General features: G+C 43.9%; 1 protein-coding gene across 1 annotated transcript in view; it reads right to left on the reverse strand.

The window, feature by feature from the left end:
• igsf21a (immunoglobin superfamily, member 21a) overlaps positions 1-20,000 on the reverse strand; it is a 334,005-nt gene that overhangs the window by 215,462 nt on the left and 98,543 nt on the right. Inside the window, exon 2 of the mRNA XM_063216317.1 lies at positions 10,740-10,852. Coding sequence (XP_063072387.1) covers positions 10,740-10,852 — 113 coding nt within the window. The remainder of the gene's footprint in view (positions 1-10,739; positions 10,853-20,000) is intronic.

Genomic DNA, 20,000 nt, shown 5'->3' on the forward strand with positions numbered 1-20,000 from the left:
TCAATATATCGGTAGCGGGATACATCGTCAAAAAAGCACCCATTTCTGACATATCTGTCTCTCTCACACACGCGCGCGCATGCACGCACGCACGCACACCAGCCTGATCTCCAAAAATTCTGTGCTCCTGGACACGGATGTTAAGGACAAAAAATCCGTGTCCAGGAGCACGGATTTTGCCAAAATTCTGTGCTCTTGGACACGGAATTGTTTTCCTTGCTCCTGGACACGGAATTGTTTTCCATATACTCATAGCACTGTGTTAACTCTATCATTGGAAAATACATAACAAATGCTAATCCTAAGCAAAATAATGCTATAGAAATTTAAGTTGTGCCCTGACCAAAACATTCCCTAACCTTAACCTGTCATTAAAGACATATTTTTGAGAAATACCTTTTCCAGTTGGTTGATAGGCTATCAAATTCATATAATGAATGAAAGAATACTAGCTGTGCCCAGACCAAAACAATCCCTAACCATAACCTGTCAGTTAGAAATGTTTTTTTTGAGAAAAAATATTTGACTGAGGTCAAAGACTGTGGAAACATAGAACTGTTGGAGTATAAAAGAGAGCACTTCTGTGTGTCCATCACGGAAAACAATTCCGTGTCCAGGAGCACGGAAAACAATTCCGTGTCCAGGAGCACAGAATTTTGGCAAAATCTGTGCTCCTGGACACGGATTTTGTGTCCTTAACATCCGTGTCCAGGAGCACGGAATTTTTGGAGATCATGTTGCGCACACACACACACACACAGCAATCGCACTATGACATCTCATCGCTCTGTGACACTCTCACTTCTACAAAGGTGCAGAAATATGCGCACAGAAAAACTTCCACAAACACATACACACACACTAACACAACACAGAGTAACACACCAACACACTTCAAATCCACAGCACACCGTATTGTACAGTATTCTGTCACAAAATTTTCTCTCTGAACCAGATATGATTAAAAACAAAAACAGGCGACTGTTGAGAGAAGAGTTCAGAGTTTGAGATCGTTTGAGATCGATAGAATCACCACTTTCTTTTCTTTTTAGGTCTAGTTGGTGTTCAGAACAAAAGACAGCACCAGTAATGAGAATCATGCAGGAGAAGGCCCTGAAAAAGACTAATTGGCCGCTCCCTAAGGCCAATGGGCATTTTGAACAGTTTCTTTTTTAATTTTATTTTGGTTTGAAAGACAGATAACCCAATGCAGCCAGGCTCATTATGACAATCAGCGGCAGCAAACAGCAATTGCAATCACATACTAGATGGCCTGATTATGGTTATGCAGTGACAATATTGTGTCGCTGTGAGACGAGCAAGTTACAGAAATGTTCAATTGAGTGTAAATATCGAAGGATATCAAGCAATTACTCGCACCATTAAGTGAGGACTTGCCATTAGTGCCAAGCTATTGCCCTCACGGCTCTTTGGGGTATACTCGTGAATGCGGCCTCATTAGACGCCACAGAGTATATATATGATTGCGATTGTGGCGGCGGAGGGCATAGAGATTTTCTGGCCATGAAACCCCAATTGCCTATAATACACCTGCACGAATGTATATGATGCTCTTTCTTACCAATGTAGGCCAATACCGGTTTTATGGTGTATGGAGGGTAACAGTGTCAGGCTCCTTGACACCAGTGGTTCCCAAACTAGGGGTCGGGAGCCGTAGGTGGGTCAGAGAGGTGCTGCAGGGGGAGATTACGGAGAGAAGGGACTGTGTGCATAAAATCATGATGCTTTCGTGTGATATGGCCTTTCCAGAAACCAGTTAGTAATGGTATTCAGTTGTTAATGAATAAAGATATTCATTATCCAATATAGCCACAAATGAAAGTACATCTACATCTCAAATGTTATGTGTGTTTATGTTACAGTCATGAATCTGTTGATTTATATTCCTTCAAATTGTGTGGGTAATTTTGTATCATAGTGTAATTCCATAACTTGACAATGGCATATGCAGATGCAGATGACTTCAACATTTGCTCAAATGAAGAAGCGTTAATGACATTTAAGTTCTCTATAAGTAGGTAAAGATTATATCTCTACTATAAATATGCTACAATGTTGCGATGCTGTATGACTTCCGTGAGAGCCAAAGAAATGGGGATATATGGGCAGAAGTCTGTGGGAAGCGAGACACACAGAAAAGCCCCACAGGGGAGTGCTGTGTGTACACACAGTGAGCCAACGAACGAAAGAAAGAACGCGCTCCCCTTCCGCCGGTGCCTACACTCCCGTTGCCTCGGCAACCAAGCAGAGGCAGAACTGTCAAAAAAAAAGATGGAAAGAAAGGGGAAAAAAAGAAGGAGGGAGGCAGAGAAAAGAGGCAGAGAGAATTTGAGGGACAGCGATTCTCAACAGTGGCAAAGCAAGGCTGCATCCCTCCTCCCGATATCCTCTCAAGCCTCCCTCTATCTCTCCTTAGCCACCCCTCCCTCCGCCCATCCGCCTTCTCCCTCTCTCTCTCTCTCTGTCTCTCTCTCTCTATCCACTCGGCTCAGAGAAAAAAACAGGATTAGTATCCACAGGACTTCTGGGTCAAGAGCCGCTCTCTACCCAATGCTGTGGTGACACAGTCGCAGCCAGCTGTCTGACTCACAGGTTCGGAAAAAAACAAAATGCAGCAGTGTTCCAAAAAAACTGTGCTAACGGCGCTAATCTGGATTCTCTCTCTCTCTCTCTCTCTCTCTCTCTCTCTCTCTCTCTCTCTCTCTCTCTCTCTCTCTCTCTCTCTCTCCCCCTCCCTCTCCTCTTCTTTCTCCCACTCATATGCAACCTCTCCCCCTCTCTCTCCCTACAGACTGCTGCCTAGAAGTGATGCATTATCTTGCCAAGACAACTTTATTTGCATAGTGTGATCATGTCCCTCAGTGTCAATAGCTGTAATGGGATTTGTCAGAATGTGGGCAACTAGCTAAGCCAGCGCAACAACCATACATACACCATACATGCACATATAGTGTGTGTGTGTGTGTGTGTGTGTGTGTGTGTGTGTGTGTGTGTGTGTGTGTGTGTGTGTGTGTGTGTGTGTGTGTGTGTGTGTGTGTGTGTGTGTGTGTGTGTGTGTGTGCGCGTGCGTGTGCGTGCGCGAGACAGAGACAGAGACAGAGACACAGACACAGAGAGACATAGAGAATCCCTGTACAGTGTAGGCAACAATATTGAAAGCAAATATTTCGCAAAGGCCAATAATCCTTCCAGTCTGGTTCCAACTTTAGGTATCCAACTATCCATTTCTACAAGCAAAGATTGTGGAAACTGTAGTGAACCAGGAAGTGTAATGCTGAAATAAAAGGAGTGTTCCATTTTCATACATCCCAAAAGGATGAGGAAGGCTGAGGAAGGCAGAGCGCCGAAACGCGTCTGTGTAAATAAAAAGAAACCTATGCATGGTGCGACCTTTTTTCATTTTTCAGTCATACATCCCAAAATACATGGCTGGATGATCAGTCAGGTCTTAAGATCAAGGTCTAAAGTGGGCAGAGCCGTGCCCTCATGGTTAAGGACATGGCCTTTAGATCAGAGGGTTGCAGCAAAGAAACTGGATCTAACCAAGAAGCGTCATTTTGTTTCTTTTCCGGTATCGACTTTATGTCGGGTGAACGCCCCTTTAGGAGACCTTCGGTTAGGAGACCTTCGGAGTCCTGAGGTTGAGAATCAATTAAGTCCCCTTAGCGCTGTAGATGGCGGTAGCGCACGTCTTGCGCAAACACTTCAAAAAGAGAAGAAGAAGTAGGGGACAACGCCCCCTTAGGAGACCCAACTTTTTCACACGCTTTTGCATTGAGTGGGCGTGTTTTGCTTTATCTTGGTTTGATTCAGTATTTTTGGTTGCAGGTTCGAATGCCATTCTCCTACTCCCTATCTCACTCCATGGCATAAGTGCCCTTGAGCAAGGCACCTGACTCCAGACACTGTAGCCATTATATTGTAACTTAAAAGTAATTGTAAGTCTTTTTGGATAAAAGCATTAGCTAAGTGTAATGTAATGTAAACAGAATGTGTCATATGTACATGCAATGGATATGTATGTGTTGTCCAATAGCAGATGATGCAGCTTTTTAGCACTGAAGCTGAAGAAAAACCCCTGCATCAAATAAGATTGAGATTCTTTTCAACAGATACGGATGAGTGACTGACTTTGAATCCTCACACCACATGTCCGATGATGAGTTATCAAGGCAGATTTGCTCAACAGAGAGAAAAAAACGTCATTAAGAGAGAAAATTGATTTGCCACCGAATCACTGATAAAATGATAACACAGCAAGAGGGAGATCGCCAAGGTCTTCCATCTGTCTGAACTGCTTGACTTGTCACACCAATTTAACCTTCATTTCAATATCTGAGTTCCTCTAGACACTCTGTGTCTTTCATCTGGCATTGCCATCAGTGGGTAAGAAATTCCTTGGCTGACGAGGTTAGGCAGTTTGGCACTTGGGCTCATCCAAGACAGACTTGGCCGCGATCAAGTGATGTGTGTGTGTTTTTTTTCCTTCTAATTCACCCTTGACACGTCCCTTCTAATTAGTACGGCTTCCGATAACACAAGGCTCTCTCAGCTTCTCCTCGATACCACTCTGGTCGGAGTCCACACATGCCCCTTGGACTTGGAGATATTTAATGTATTGAATAGTAGTGATTAATAATAATACAGTACATATCACATAACGATCAATAACAAATCATGGTAATTATACCTATTGATGGTTTTATATTTAGGTTGTCTGGAAAAAAAACATACATGACATGTACCATGTGAAGAGTTCAGATGCAAAACCCCCTAACTCCATTTCTGAAGACCTGCACTTCTATATTTTTAGAGAACCCCGTTGTTGGTTTGGTTTACATTCATGTACTTGATAATACATATAAATGGTTATATTACATGAATAAAATAAAAAATATGCAATTTTGATAGCTTTCTGTTAAATAAAAATTAATAAGATTATTTTCTGAAATGGCACTTAGGGGGTTTGGCATCTGAACTCTTCATGTATAACCAAAGCCTAGAAGTAACAAAAGTTCCCAACATGTCTGTGACATTGATTCCTGAGCTCTAGTTGTGTGCAACTGGGATGGTTATTGGGTGACATTTGTGTTTCAATTAAGATTGACTTGACTTACTGGGTGTTTTTGCTTGAAAATAGACAAAAAATAAGCTTGTTGAAACACGTGAGACCATCAGTAGTGCCGCGTCAACGTCAGGTGGACAGACAGCTGACATCCCCATTGGACAACTGTTAGAATTGATATTTTTTGTTAAGCACATCACTCTGTATGTGTTCATGCACAGTTTTTGATGCCAAAACAATAAAATGTAGGCTGTAAATAGTCAGTGAAATAAAGACAATGCTTTGAATGAGAAAGCGTGTCCAAATTTTTGGCCTATACTGTATATCTGTTTTCACTGTCATATTAAAATATTTTAGAATTTGTAAATTCAATATCCTTTCCATATGGGAAGTCACACATTTTCAAGTCATGAAATCAGCGAATTGACTTGCAAAAGAAGAAAAGGGGGCAGGGTGAAGGGTGGTGCTAGGTGGTGCATTTCATGGTATGGCCGATATGTGGGTATGTGTGTAAAGGCATGCGTATGCATGGAGGGGCAAGGGGAACGGAGGTTAAGATGGGGGGAGAGAGAGAGAGAGAGAGAGAGAGAGAGAGAGGGAGAGGGAGAGAGAAAGAGAGGGGGCTGTCAGTGCCGGCAAGGTGGTTCTTGGTAATGAGTCTTGGTTGGTGGGGTGGCGGGGAGGGTAAACCGGGGAAGATTAAAGACGATGAACAGCGGCACTCAACAGGCAACCAGGCGGAACCCCCTCCACCCACAGCACCACCCCACACACCACACCCCACCCCATCGCCCATCACCCCACCCCCAACACGCACCACCCCAATGCACAGCGCACCCGCGGGGGGCGGCACCAGGGATGGCTCTTCATTAGAATGACATAATCAGAACAAGCACAGCGTGAGGTGAACTGCCAGGCACTACAGCGCCGAGCGGCCTCTCGTGGGCCCTTCCGTCCCCTCAATGCTCACACGCTGCTATAATACACCATGTCTTCAGAGTGATAGGAATACAGTCAACCCTCGTTCTCTTGCCCCCTCTGTTTCCTTCTCTCTCTTTCATTCTCTCTCTTTTATTCTCTCTCTCTCTCTCTCTCTCTCTCTCTCTCTCTCTCTCTCTCTCTCTCTCTCCTGCTCAGTAATTTATAGGCTGCCAGAAAGGCATTTTAACGTGGCACGTGACGGCTTGATGATATTACTGTAGATCAGTGGTGCGCAAACTGTCTCTTCGGTCTCACATTCTCAAATATTGAACTGTATGAATCGGAAAACATAATGCAGAATAATAATAGGCAAGCAAGAAATTTAAAAACAAATTTGCACTCAATGTGACCATAGCTGTTGATGTCATGATGAACCTCTTCTGTATTGACTGGCAAAAGTGAATATGGAAGGCCTTAACTGCGATATTCTAATGTTGGTTGTCAAGGTGGTACTCGGAGAGCTCAATATTTTCTCAGGTAGTACGTCACACAAAAAGTTTGAGAACCACTGCTGTAGACATTGACGGCGCCCTATCCTGAGCAGGGGGAGGGTGCACGTAGAGCGCAACGCAGAGAGTAAATGCATTTATGCCGTCCTGAGAGTACTACTGTTTACACTTTGGATGGTTTTATGTTTGCTTTAGCAAGCATTTGTCAACCTTCTTGGGGCACTGGATAAATGGCTTTGATAATTGAGTGCCATTTCTTCTCTCTCTCAACTCTCTCAACTCTCTCTCTCTCTCACACACACACTTCATTTGGTTTTCTTTGTCTCACTCTGATTGTCTCACTCTCATATTTTACAGATAGGGCAACTGCCTCCGACAATTCGTCTATGTAAAATAATTAACCCCAGGGACATGTCTTCAGTTGCGCAGTCCATAATCGACTGATTTTAGAGCCCGCAAACAAAGGGGATGTGATTTTGTATATTTATGAGAATGTCAGCATCAAGTCACTGTCTGACACGTTTTATTGACCCATGGTAATAAGGAATGGATTTGTTGCATGAATAAACAGAAGACAAAAAATCATGGAATTAACATACAACAACCAAGATTTAGATGTACTGTCAGCCCTCAGATGTGCCACACGCCCGATTGCTTGACAAGACGATGGCTCTGATCTGACAACCTAATGAGGAATCAGATCACTGGTGTGTTCAGGGACACGCTTGTCAAAACATATTTGTGATAGTTTTATTTGCGCTGTAAGGACACCTTGTCTGGACACATGAAGCAATGAGACTACTAGCCTGAAGTTTAAATATTTCCTGTGTACAAGGAAACAAAAGCAGTTGGTATTACCACACCGTGCTTCAGAGATCTTTGTCTCCATGTTGTGCCAGATAGCGAGCCCGGTAAGCTGGCTCTAGAGTATTTCTTGGGCAATATCCACATATTATCTTGAGTGGTTACACCGTGGCCTACGCTTTTGTTGAGGATGTGCTTAGAGGAGCGCAGAGGGCCCCGGTGTGCATTTCCAAATCCTCATACAGAATCTGTCAAGATAAAGGTACGTCGGTAATGAACAACCCATGGCTTGCGATCTTTAATTCACAAAGCCTCCGTCTCGTCGGTTTGCCTTCGATTAGATACGGCAATTCCCCAAGGTGGACACATCAACCCGCGTTGTGTTTCAAGAACAGGAAAAGGAAGACAAAAAAATTGAAAGAAAGAAAGAAAGAAAGAGAATTCAACAGTTTAGTCAAATAAAAGGAGGGAGATTAAAAAACGTTGACTGCCAAGCGTGTCTAATTGATTTATAATGCATTAGCTTGCTATAATGAGGAGTGGCCCTGGAGGAGACGCGGCATGGTTCTTATTACCACCTCCGGGTTTCTTGATCGGCCGCCAGCATTTGATCGCCGATGGCCCTGTTCTCTACAGACCTGGTCTAAAGCAGAGGCTGTCAATAGGCAAATAGCTTTAGTAATAAGAAGGCTGTGAACACTTCCCCTCTCTTTCCAGAATCATCATTAAGCGAGAGGCTGAATGATCCCCATCAAGCCGCATTCTTTCAACTCACACACACAAACTTGCACTCATTGCGCATAATGGGACCAGATTGGCTGTCTGCCCCGTGCTGCGACGTGATCATATTCAACATTTCAAATAGCCCATTTTGTTTCATCTCATGGACAGTGCCATTTGAATAGTCACACTGTGAATAAAGACTAATGGAGAGAACGACATGCAAGTGAGCTTTCAAAACGGTGGATGAGGAAATAAAGCCAACCGAGATTATCCACCCCCAAAGCATGCAAAGCGAAATGTAGATATATTGTCCAGAGTTTAACAAAGTACTCTGCAAAATTCCTGCTGTCCAATGCTGAAACTGAGGGCTTTCTGTCATGTTTTTCATTCTTTGCAGATCACAATCTTGTATGCCAGTTGTTGGAAAATTGTCAAAAGGTTATGAGGAGTCTTTAAACCACCTCCCTGTGCTTCAAGCAAGCTGCGGTCAGTCAGGTGTAACGAGGTGAAACTCCGGCAAAAACAAACAGTTTCTTCAGATTCCCGTCCTGATGCTATGAAAATGTCCAACCATTCAGCATGATGTATGGTGGGGTGGCTAATATGTAAAGTGCCATTAATCTCTCTTTGTCTTGTCTGAAAAGGTCAGCATTTGCAAGGAGGGAGGGACTTTGGAGATTCAGAATTTCATGAAGTGGAGGAGATACAAGGTGGAATCAAAGGCAGCCATTATTAAAGAGCAACTATAATGGCGGTTATCTGCCTCCATTATTCCATTTGAAATTAAAACCGGTCTCTGCTGGTCATAATTTTAATATCAGATATTATTGGAATGGGTGTTATCGAGGCGGCTCTGCTGCTCATTTCAATGCAGCTCTGTACCAGGGAGGGCACTCTGATCCAACTCTGTTTTTGTGGATACAACATTTCTGAAAGTTTAATCAGTGAACTTAATTCAAGCCATGATGAAGCCAAAGAGCCATGATGAAGCCGTCGTCGTCATCATCATCATCATCATCATCATCATCATCATCATCCTCTTCACCACCCACCACCCGCTCTCTCCCAAACCATGCTCCTAATGTACAGTATGTCTGAGTGACCCTTCATCTCGTCCTGATAGCACTCGTCTCCTTATATGGGAAATGCAGAGACAGCTGCCCCCCCAGACCATAATTACTGGCCTCAGTGTCTCCATACTGCCATCGCAGGATTAGACACAGCATCTGGACAGCAGCTCATCTCCAGGCTCATGCCTTCCAGTGGTGGGGGTGGTGTTGGTGATGGTGTTGGCGGCCAAATAAAATGTCTGAATGAAAGCCTTGGCTCTAGTGATGGGATTTTCGGCTCTTCTTTGAGATGCGGTTCTATTGGCTCGTCTTACTATGGAAAGCCGGCTCTTCTTACTATGGAGAGCCGGCTATTTCGGCTCCCAAACGGCTTCCTACATACAGTATATGTTTATATTATTCATAAATTAATAGTGTTCATTTTATTTTTTTTCATTATTGACATTGTGAAGCGCTTTGGGCAGTGCATGCTGTGTAAAAGCTTTTATGAATAACACTTTGATTATAATCAGCCGTTAAATAATGACCCAACATACCCAAATACAAAGTATATTAAAAAGGTATTAATAGGCCTACATATGTATTTCTGATCGCTGTGAGTGTGTCTGTAACACCTGCTCTGTAACCACTGGCACTTTTAGAGGATACACACAATGAGAGGGAGGGGGAGAGAAGGACGAAACAAACAAAAAAACAAAAACGGCTCCCAAAAAAAAAATCTAAAACGGCTCCTATTGCGGAGCCGGTTCCCGTCGTTCACTTAAAAGAGCCGGTTCTTAGAGCCGTTTCGTTCGCGGCCGACACATCACTACTCGGCTCGGGGGCTGTGGGATGTGGATGTGGGTTGGCTGTTTGTGGAGGATATAAGAGGGGGGGGGGGGGGGGGTGGGGGGGGGGGGGGGGGGGGGGAAGGGGGGGGGGGGGGGGGGGGAGGAGGAGGAGAAAGACAAAGGGATGTGGCTGGTTTTAATTGTCTTTGGCCCGCTGTGCTGGAGTAAAGCATGAGACCGACGGGGGCTCCTGCAGGCATGGAGGGGACAGCTGTGAGCCATTAAGGCCCCGGGTACGGCTGGCTGCTTGGGACAAAAAAAGAGCATATCACTCTCTGTCCCCTAAACACCACCATGGTCTCGTTCGCACCTGCAATGCTGTTAACTAAATGATAGCCTTTCGGAACACAGAGGGGCTGTTGTGGTTGCCGCCATAGGTACCCGACGCCTTCACAATTACATATTGGTAGTAGTGCACTGAGAAACAAACCACTGGATGAGATACTGCATTGGACAGATAAGAAATCACAGGAGCAAAAAAGTACACACGCTGCTTTGTTTTTACCTAAACAGACAGTCAGTAGACACTAGATATGAATGCTAGATGAGAGAGAGAAAGAGAGAGAGAGAGAGAGAGAGAGAGAGAGAGAGAGAGAGAGACTAACACTGACAAATGTTCATTGCAGATAGCAGAACTTGCGGGAATGCTTTGGAATCTGGCCTGCCGACAAAACCACACAAAGTGAGAGGAATACTAAAACGTCAAAAGACAAACAAACAAATTAATAAATGAAGACGCTGAGAAGCAGCGAAAGGGAACGGGGAGGTAAAACAAAGAATTCCTTTCATCACTTACCCGATACCAGACAATCTCTCGCAGTCTCCCATCCGTTTTAAAGTTGCACTTCAGTGTCACGGTTTCACCAACAACAACAGGTGGTAGAGGCTCAATGGTAACAGTCAAATATCCTGTAGGGAAGAGCAAAGCAGTATGCATCATTACCTAATCATTAACTGAAAATATATATATTTATAGTAATTGCAACCTTGCCCATGATGTACTCTTTTCCAAAGAGTTATATATCCATTTTCAAGAACATTTTTAAAAAGCGCTTTTACTGTCTTTCTCTGTTAATCATTGACATCCATGTTTAATGTTTGAATGTGCTATGGACAGACAACATTAAATTAGTTTCCATTTCCCCGATGCTGTCTACAAATCAGATTTTAAAAAATATTTATTGAAATGTTTTTTTTTAATGGGTTTTATAACGGAAAAGAGCTCTTCACATATCCTCTCATATACTGTAGGCTACAGTGACATTACGCAAGTGCTGTACAAGTAATGTGATGTGTTAATTAGACAGTATTTCAGTACGGTAGAAGCACAGCTACACAGCCCCATGCTTACCACAAGCTATCCAAACACTTTCAATTGCAATCATTGATGAGGCTGTCTGCGTGCATGAAAAGCAATATCTTTCCCCCTATGAGCTTTTCGGAGCACATGTATTGCGCTCAGGGGCCAAGGTTTGGCAGCAGACCGTCTCGCCCGTGGAGGTGTTAATGCGCGCATAGATTAGAAGAGCGAATTGCTTCGTGAAATCTAGCCTCCCCTCTCTCCTCGTACGTGATGCACTCAGAAACACCCTGGTGTTTACATCTGCAATCATCCTCGATGTATCGTATAAATCCAGCAAGGATTTGTGCTTTGTACAAAGCCACGTTTGTCCTTTGAAACAAGCTGATGAACTTAAAATAGCGTTTCTGCTGTGATGCGCATTGCACCATTACCCCTCGATTTTAGAGCTCATCCTTTGTAGTCTATTACTTACTCTTAAACCTTGGACAGTTTGCCATCTGCTTGTTTTCTCTCTCCCTCTCTCTCTCTCTCTCTCTCCCTTTCTCTCTCTGTGCGAAATCTGCTTACTTCTACCGCCAGTGCCATTTCCAATGGTTGCTTGAGCAAATGGCCATTACACTATCATAACAATTACGACCCAATGGCTTCTGCACCCTGGCTTTCCCTGGCCGGTCCTCGTGATTTCCAAGACTGGCGTGTCATTCCAGCTTCAAATGAGTCCTGAGAGTAAAGTTCCCTCGTTCACGTTCAGTGTAATGCTTTGTTTGGTTAGCCGCCCTGCAGAGAGCTGACAGATGGTTTGTTGAAATGTACGGCAGTTTCATTCCGTTTATTGCTTACAATCACATGACCTTAGCCGAACCTAAACCCTATAAGCTTCATAGGTCAGAGACATTGAGCATGTGATTTGCAACATACGTGTGACCAGACATACATAGACAAACATTTTAGACATTCCTATTCCTATTTGCGCTCATTTACAGCCATATGAATTAAAATAAGTAAAGTTGTGTCTTGAAAAACTGGCACAAAGATGTGTTTCACTGCTGACAGACAACACTGGGAAATGACTGGCTTAAAATCAGGCTTCCTGGTCACTTCATTTCAATTGCCCTGATCTCCGCACCGCTTCTTGGTCCATCTGTATAGAACCCTCCTTACAAAGACTGGTCATTTCTTTAGTGGCCTATAACAATGGATGACTCATTTATCTTTCAAGGTTGGACATGCATTCAGACTACGAAATACGTAATGTGCACCGAGTAGGTCAATATCGTGGAATAACCTTCAATGGGGTGCTTCAGTCTGCCTGTGGTTTTCCTACAGGTATGTGTCTCTTTTTGAATGTGTGTGGTCTGTTTATGTGATAGCGCATTCGGTGGGTCTCTTTGTATTGCTGTCTTAGTAAGTTAATGACTGTAATTACAAGGGTTGATCAAATTTCCTGCAAGCTGAAAGCCCATTCATCAAAATGTTTAGCTCGTGGGCAGCGGGTTGGCTGATCCAACACATCAGAGATAACAACAGAGACATCCTGCATCAATGAGCTCTATTCGACTCCCATAGCAGGAGTTCAGCTTTTCATCCGTGGCATTCTATAGATCTAGCCTTCAGTGATCTATGGGCAGCCAGTACAGAGTGGAGATGTCTAAAAGAAGCTGTAAAAAGCTTTCTCCGTGAATCGAACAGCAAAGAAGGGCTCCCGGTGTCAATATTTGGAATGTTCACCTCAGAATCACACAATCTCACTCACTGAAGACTTTTTTTTGCGTTATCTAACGACAACACACGCACGCACACATGCACTCACACACACGCACACATGCACTCACACACACGTACAGAGAGAGAGAGAGAGAGAGAGAGAGGTCCACAGATGCCCAGACCAATACAATATGTGGTTATCTCTCTCTCTCTCTCTCTCTCTCTCTCTTCTCTCTCTCTCTCTCTCTCTCTCTCTCTCTCTCTCTATGCATCTATTCTTCTGTATTTCATTATTTCACCCTTTATGTCAAGCTATCGCCCTGTCTGTAAATTGCCACTCTGTCCATGTCAGACATGGTTTTTGTGCATGACAGCTGGAGTGCCTTTCATTTCCCCTCCTCTCCCTCCATTCATCTGGGTTGTCTCTGTACATCTCTCTGAAGCTGAAGCTATTTTGACTCTACAGCACACGAAAGCAACACAGAAATAGAGTATGGGGAAACGTAGAGAAACAAAGCACACTCCTCGGAAGAGGTGCTGTTGACTGGTCCTGAGCTCATCTAACAAGCAACACGTGTGACGAAGGGAAGGGGAAAGAAGTGCTACACTGGAGGAGAAAATAATAGTCACAGATGCACATTTCTATTCACACACACGACAGACATGACGTGAACGGATGTATTAAAAGGCAAGTAGATTAAAAAAAAACAAATGGACCAATTTAGACCAGGAAAAGTGTGTCTGAGAGGACACACAAAACATTGAAAGCAGATGCAGGGATTCAATGCGGCAGCATCATGAGAAGATAAGGATCAACATAGACTACTCCTGACATGATATATAACCACATCCTCTGCCTATTATCAGCCAATCTGTTCACTCATTTTCCTTGAGGGAAGAGATGTTATTTCCTAAAGTATCAACGTGTTCACACAAGTGTTCACATAATCAAGGAACCAGAAACCCTGATGAAGGAAATAGCTTGGCCTAAAGGGCTTAAGTAGTTCATCAAAGCACAAAATGAGGCAAATGGGGACAGATAAAAAACAAAATAAACGAGCTTTACGGTTTTGATTTTGAATGAGTTAATGTCATTTTGAAACTTCACTAACTAAGCTGAAGCAATATGATATAGGCAAAGCCTGGTGAAGAGCTCACTGACATGCAGGGGTGCTGATAGGGGGGACAAAGGGGACAGTTGCCCTAGGGCCCAGAGAGAGAGGGGGCCCAGAATTGGGTCCTCATTACATTGTATCTATTGGGCTGGGGGGACCTTTCAGATAATTTTGTCCTGGGCCCAGCCAAAGCTGTCAGCGCCCCTGCTGACATGCTCTGCCCCTCTCAATCACTTTAATTTAACAAAATTGGCTCAGCCATCTGAGGTATCAGGATTTATTTTGTTTTGTGACAGACTAGATGAATATCAATAATAGTTATAATGTATTGCTAATGACGATATACCGGTAATGTTTGATATAATTTTACAAATATTTGCTGTAAGATTGGCCATTGATATGGTGTGTGAGAATATTTCAAATTCTGCCTGTGCTCATTAAGCTTACTTGGTTTGTTTGATCCATTAAGCACATTTCCTTCATTACAAAAGATCTCCATCTGACATTCTAAAAATGTTACAGAACATTGTAACATTCACCCAAGGCAGTGCTTTTCTATCCTTTTCTTTTCTTCATCAGGGATGTCTCCAAGTCATACCGCTAAAATCCACTTGTGGCAAGTCTATCCATTTATCTTTGAGAAGATGGAGTGGAAGAGAAGGAGAACTCAAGGGAAATAAGGGCAGATGGATAAGAATAGATTCAGAGATATTTTGCAACCAAAGTGTGTCTACAAATCCAAAAGGAAAAAAGAAAGACCTCTGGGTTTTTTTCCCTCGCTTTTTTCAAGTAGCTGAAGAATGTCAGTCAAGAGAAATCACCTCTCTAAAAACTTATCAAGGATTCTTACCCGGAGGATTTTAAGGTTAGTTCTTTTACCCCTATCCCCTTGCCAGGACCCCCCCACCCCCAAGGACTTCCATTTCAATTCCAGAAATATTTAACTTTGCTAAATTGAATTGTCCATGTCGTGGCTCCCCAAGCTCCCAGAGTGCACTGCTGCCGCACTCCAGCCGCCGCTGGGAGAGCGACCTAACATGGCCGAGGTCAGCCTCCAAGACGCTCGCCGTTGATGTCCGCCGTGCTTGCCTCGCCTCGTCTCGTCTCGCCTCGTCTCGCTCGCCTCGTCTCCACTCGGCTCTCCTACACCTCCACGTGCGCTTATTAAAAGAACCCCCCTCAAATTAATCACTGCGCTCACGGGGCTATCCTCGCCGGATTTGAATGTGTAAGCCCCACCAAAGATTGCGGGTCATTACCATGAGCCGGAGCTCTTCAAGCAAATCCCCTCCACTTAGTGGCGATGATGATTTCCTCTCCAGCGCATAGGGAGATGAGTGCAACTCATCCAAACACCCCATCCTGCTGTTTTCCCCACTGAAGAACACCCCGATCACCAGATAGGCTACTACTGAATGGAGAAGAGGGGGTCTGGAGTGGCCGACTACAAAGGGGAGGACAAGCATATACAGTACCGTTTTGTACGGCAGGGGCGCCGCTAAAAATGTTGGGCCCCATGAAAGATTCAAATTTTGGGCCCCCAAAATGACAAATTACGTTACGTTAACGATAGTGTTGTCGGGCCCTTAGAATCTGTAACCCCCCCCCCCCCCCCCCTCGCGGCACCCATTTTATAAGGTGTCAATCCTTCAATCCTTTTTGAGAACACAAATAAATAAATAGGCAAAGCATTTAGTCAAGTCAAGTCAAGTCAAGTCAAGTTTATTGTCAATTTCTTTACATGCACTGGTCATACAAAGAATTTGAAATTGCGTTTCTTGCTCTCCCATGCAGACATAGACTAATCTAGGTAAGGACATAGACAGTATAGACATAGACAGTACTCATACATGGACATAGACAGTATGGACGTAGACATTGCTCATACAGACATTTAAAGTGCAAGACTGGACAACAGAAGACTTGTAGAGAACATACATTAAGAGGAGGTATTTTGTTGTTCTTTTTCTAAAAGTCCTTTATAGCGTTCTGACATAGTAATAGTAGCATTTGAAGAAATAAATAATTAAAAAAGGTTTTTATTAAATACACCAGCAGCAGTATGTGTGTGTGTGTGTGTGTTTGTATGTGTTTTGTGTGCGTGTGCGTGTGTGTGTGTGTGTGTGTGTGTGTGTGTGTGTGTGTGTGTGTGTGTGTGTGTGTGTGTGTGTGTGTGTGTGTGTTTAGTGCAGGTAGAAAGTGCGGTGTGCGTCTGTGTGTGTGTACCTGTGTATGTGTGTGTGTGTGTGTGTGTGTGTATGTGTGTGAGTATGAGTTGTGTGTCAGTGTGTGTGTGTTTGGGTTTAGTGCAGAAAGTGCAGTGTGCTTGTGTGTGTGTGTGTGTGTGTGTGTGTGTGTGTGTGTGTGTGTGTGTGTGTGTGTGTGTGTGTGTGTGTGTGTGTGTGTGTGTGTGTGTGTGTGTGTGTGTGTGTGTGTGTGTGTGTGTGTGTGTGTGTGTGTGCATGTGTATGTTTTGAGTTAGTGCAGGTTGAAAGTTCAGTCACAGATGTAGTAGTGCAGGTGGAATGTTCAGTCGCAGATATGGTGGTGGGGATGAGGGGGGGGGAGCGTTGTCAGTGGCCTGGCTGGCTAGAGGCTGACAGTGAAGGGAGAGTGGGTTGAGTGTTCAGTATCTTGATTGCTTGATGCATCGTGCTGCTTGCAAGCCTGGTGGTACGGGAACGGAGGCGCCTGTACCTCTTTCCAGAGGGCAGGAGGCTGAACAGTTTGTGTGCAGGGTGGCTTGTGTCTTTGATGATCATCAGTGCTTTTCGGGTGAGGCGTGCGGTGTAAATGTCCTGCAGGGAGGGGAGTGGTACTCCAATGATCTTCTTCGCTGTGTTCACAACACGCTGGAGTGTCTTCCTGTTTTTCTCCGTGCAGCTTCCTCCCCACACTGTGATGCAGCTGGACACGACGCTCTCTATGGTTCCTCTGTAGAATGTTGTCATGATGGAGGGTGTAGCACTTGCCTTCTTTAGTTTAAGGGAAAATTGAACACATTCACAGCCGACGAGAGGAGGAATGCTTGATTTTTTTTCAAAATGATTGTCTGACCTTTGAATGATTGTGGAGTATTGAGAGTCTTTGAATTCTGTTTAGCCCTGAGTTGATGTGATCACATAATACCAAGATGGTTTGTGTACATCATAGCTGTCCAGACGGCTCTCTCTATTCCTCTCTCCCTCTCTCTCTCTCTCTCTGTGCATGTGTTTGTGTGTGTGTGTGGGCGTGTGAGGATGTAATAGCAAAATAAAAAGGACAAAGTAGAGGTGGTGTGTCTGTCATACACAAAGTTAACTATTAGGCTGAGGATGTAATAGAAAAATAAAAAAGGACAAAGTAGAGGTGGTGTGTGTTGTATGTATGTGTGTGTGTGTGCGCGCGCATGTGTGCATGTGTGCGTGCGTGCATGCGTGCGCACGTGTGCGTGAGTACTATAAGCAGAGCATAGAGACAGAGTTACGTTGCATGACTTAGTGAAATAAGATGGACCATGAGCTGTGGGATTTTAAAAGAGCTCATTACATGGCCGCTGCTCTCGTTGCCGTGCAGTTCATATTTCAGACGCTCTCCAAGCGCAGCGCCCGCCGCCACAGCCTCCCAGCCCTTGTGGCCAGGGTTGCCAGATGAGGCTGATGATTTCCAGCCCAAAAAATGCCCAAAACCCTCCTAGAAGCACAAAATCCCGCCCAATTCTATTGATTGGCAAAAATTGGCCGTTTTTTCTGCTAAATGCCATTTTTACCCGCGCACGGCCATCCTAAGCAGCCCAATTGGGCGGGAAACAGCCTAATTTGGCAACCCTGTTTGTGGCCACGTTTTAAAGCAGCAGCAGAGCAGAGGCATTCAGCATCCTCAATTCAATCCTCAAGCCCTCATGCAACATGACAGCAGACAACAACAATCATATTTTTAATGAAGGAACAATTGCCTGTGAGATGCATTGCTACTGATGGGGATGGACTTTTTTTGTTGGGGGGGATACAACAAGCAGATAAATAAAAGCGTCAAAAGGGATCTACTTTTTCCACACTTGAGTAGACTTAACTTAACACACACACACACACTAGACTGAACTTAAACACTCTCTCTCTCTCTCTCTCTCTCTCTCTCTCTCTCTCTCTCTCTCTCTCTCTCTCTCTCTCTCTCTCTCTTTCTATCAGATACACACACACACACACACACACACACACACACACACACACACACACACACACACAAACAAACAAACACAATCGCACACCACACCCAGAGGCAATTTCCAGAGCAGCATGCATATGCCATTATATATAGTCGTCATAGCACTCATTGCCTCGTACTCCAGCTGAGCTAAGGAGTGGCTCAGCCAATTATTTGGAGCGGCCATTAGCTTTCCTCTGTGCCAGGCGGTAGAGGCTTACCGCTGGGCACACTATTGTTAGCCGCCGCGCTCTTTGTGCCTTTTCGATTTCTCTGCCACTGCCGCCCATTACATCATGCCATGCCACTCATGTACCCATCCGGGCGCAATTTGACCTCCAAATCGCTCTTGGCTACGGACCTCCGGTAATGACATCCTTTCTCTATCAGTTTCCGGAAACATTACAACCACAGTAATGTAACAGTAACCTGATCACTGGCGTTATAAAATAAAAAGGCAAGAAAAAAGAAGAAAAACATCCACACATAGCCTGTGATCGTATAACACTAGTAACCTACTGGAATGGCAAGGCGAGCTTCCATGCTTTTGCACTTTTTTCCCCACGTTCACCTTCAGCAGGGCAGTGCTGAAGTTATTTTTTGGATATGTGCGACATTTATTTCGGTGGTCATAATAAAAGGCCCCCAGGAAAATTCACCGTAATAGTGAAAGTGTTCCTAAATTTGTTGTGCTGCCAAAAAAAAAAAAACGAATGTCCCACTTTCCTTATTACATTTTTCCAAGAAAGAGACCAGCCCACAGTGCAATGACAACCTCACCACATTGGTAGAGGTGAATATAATAATACACGGTACATTATTGCAGTGTGACATCAACACTTAACCCTGTAAAACACAGTCACTGTCATAAATTAGCTGTTACCAAAATGGCAATGACCAAATTGTAATGTCTCACCAAAGGTCATAGGGGTGTACAAAGCAAAAAGGCAGTAACTGCGCAGAGCTCAAAACTGAGTAAAATTACTTTAAAATGATACTGCAATCCAGTCTAAGTAGTTTTGGGGAGGTTATTGACATGCAGCAGTTTTGTTACTTAATATTACCACCTTTTATGCAGATTAATAATTTTCTTTAAATTTAAACTTTGATATATACGTCATTAAAGTCATAGTAACTAATTTTCTACAACAACGCAGTTACTGCATTTTTGCTTTGTAGGGCATCCAGGACGTTTTTCGGTGCATTCCACTGGTACAACAGTGCACATGACGGGGCTACAGAGTTGATTTCAACACTCACAGTGATAGATCCTACTCTACTTGTGTTGATTCCACCCTGAAAAAATGCCCTGTATAGTAGAGATGCACCGGATCCTGATTTTTAGGATCCTGCCGGATACCGGATCCACTGCTTAAAGGGGCACTGTGCAGGAAATGGTCAAAAAAGGTACTGCAACTATGCTGCTCATTGAAACTGGGCTGCCTATTGTTAAATTTGATCTTTACATGAAAGTTTACTAAGTAGCCTATTAAACAAATATTTTTTAGTATGGTCCAAGTACAGTCATTTTTGCAGCTAAAAATGGCTATTTTTGGAAATTCAAAATGGCGGACCATGGAGAAGATCCCCCTTTTCATGTATGAAAAGTGCAATTTTTCCATTCATAATGAATACTTAGAATTTGATGGTGGTGGTAAGTATTCATGAAATAGGTAACATTAGTGTGAATGGGCAGCATGAATTCTGGAAATAAACAACAAAAAATCTCACACAGTGTCCCTTTAAGATCCTG

The sequence above is a fragment of the Engraulis encrasicolus genome, chromosome 14 (assembly GCF_034702125.1).
Source record: "Engraulis encrasicolus isolate BLACKSEA-1 chromosome 14, IST_EnEncr_1.0, whole genome shotgun sequence".
Classification (NCBI taxonomy): Eukaryota; Metazoa; Chordata; class Actinopteri; order Clupeiformes; family Engraulidae; genus Engraulis; species Engraulis encrasicolus.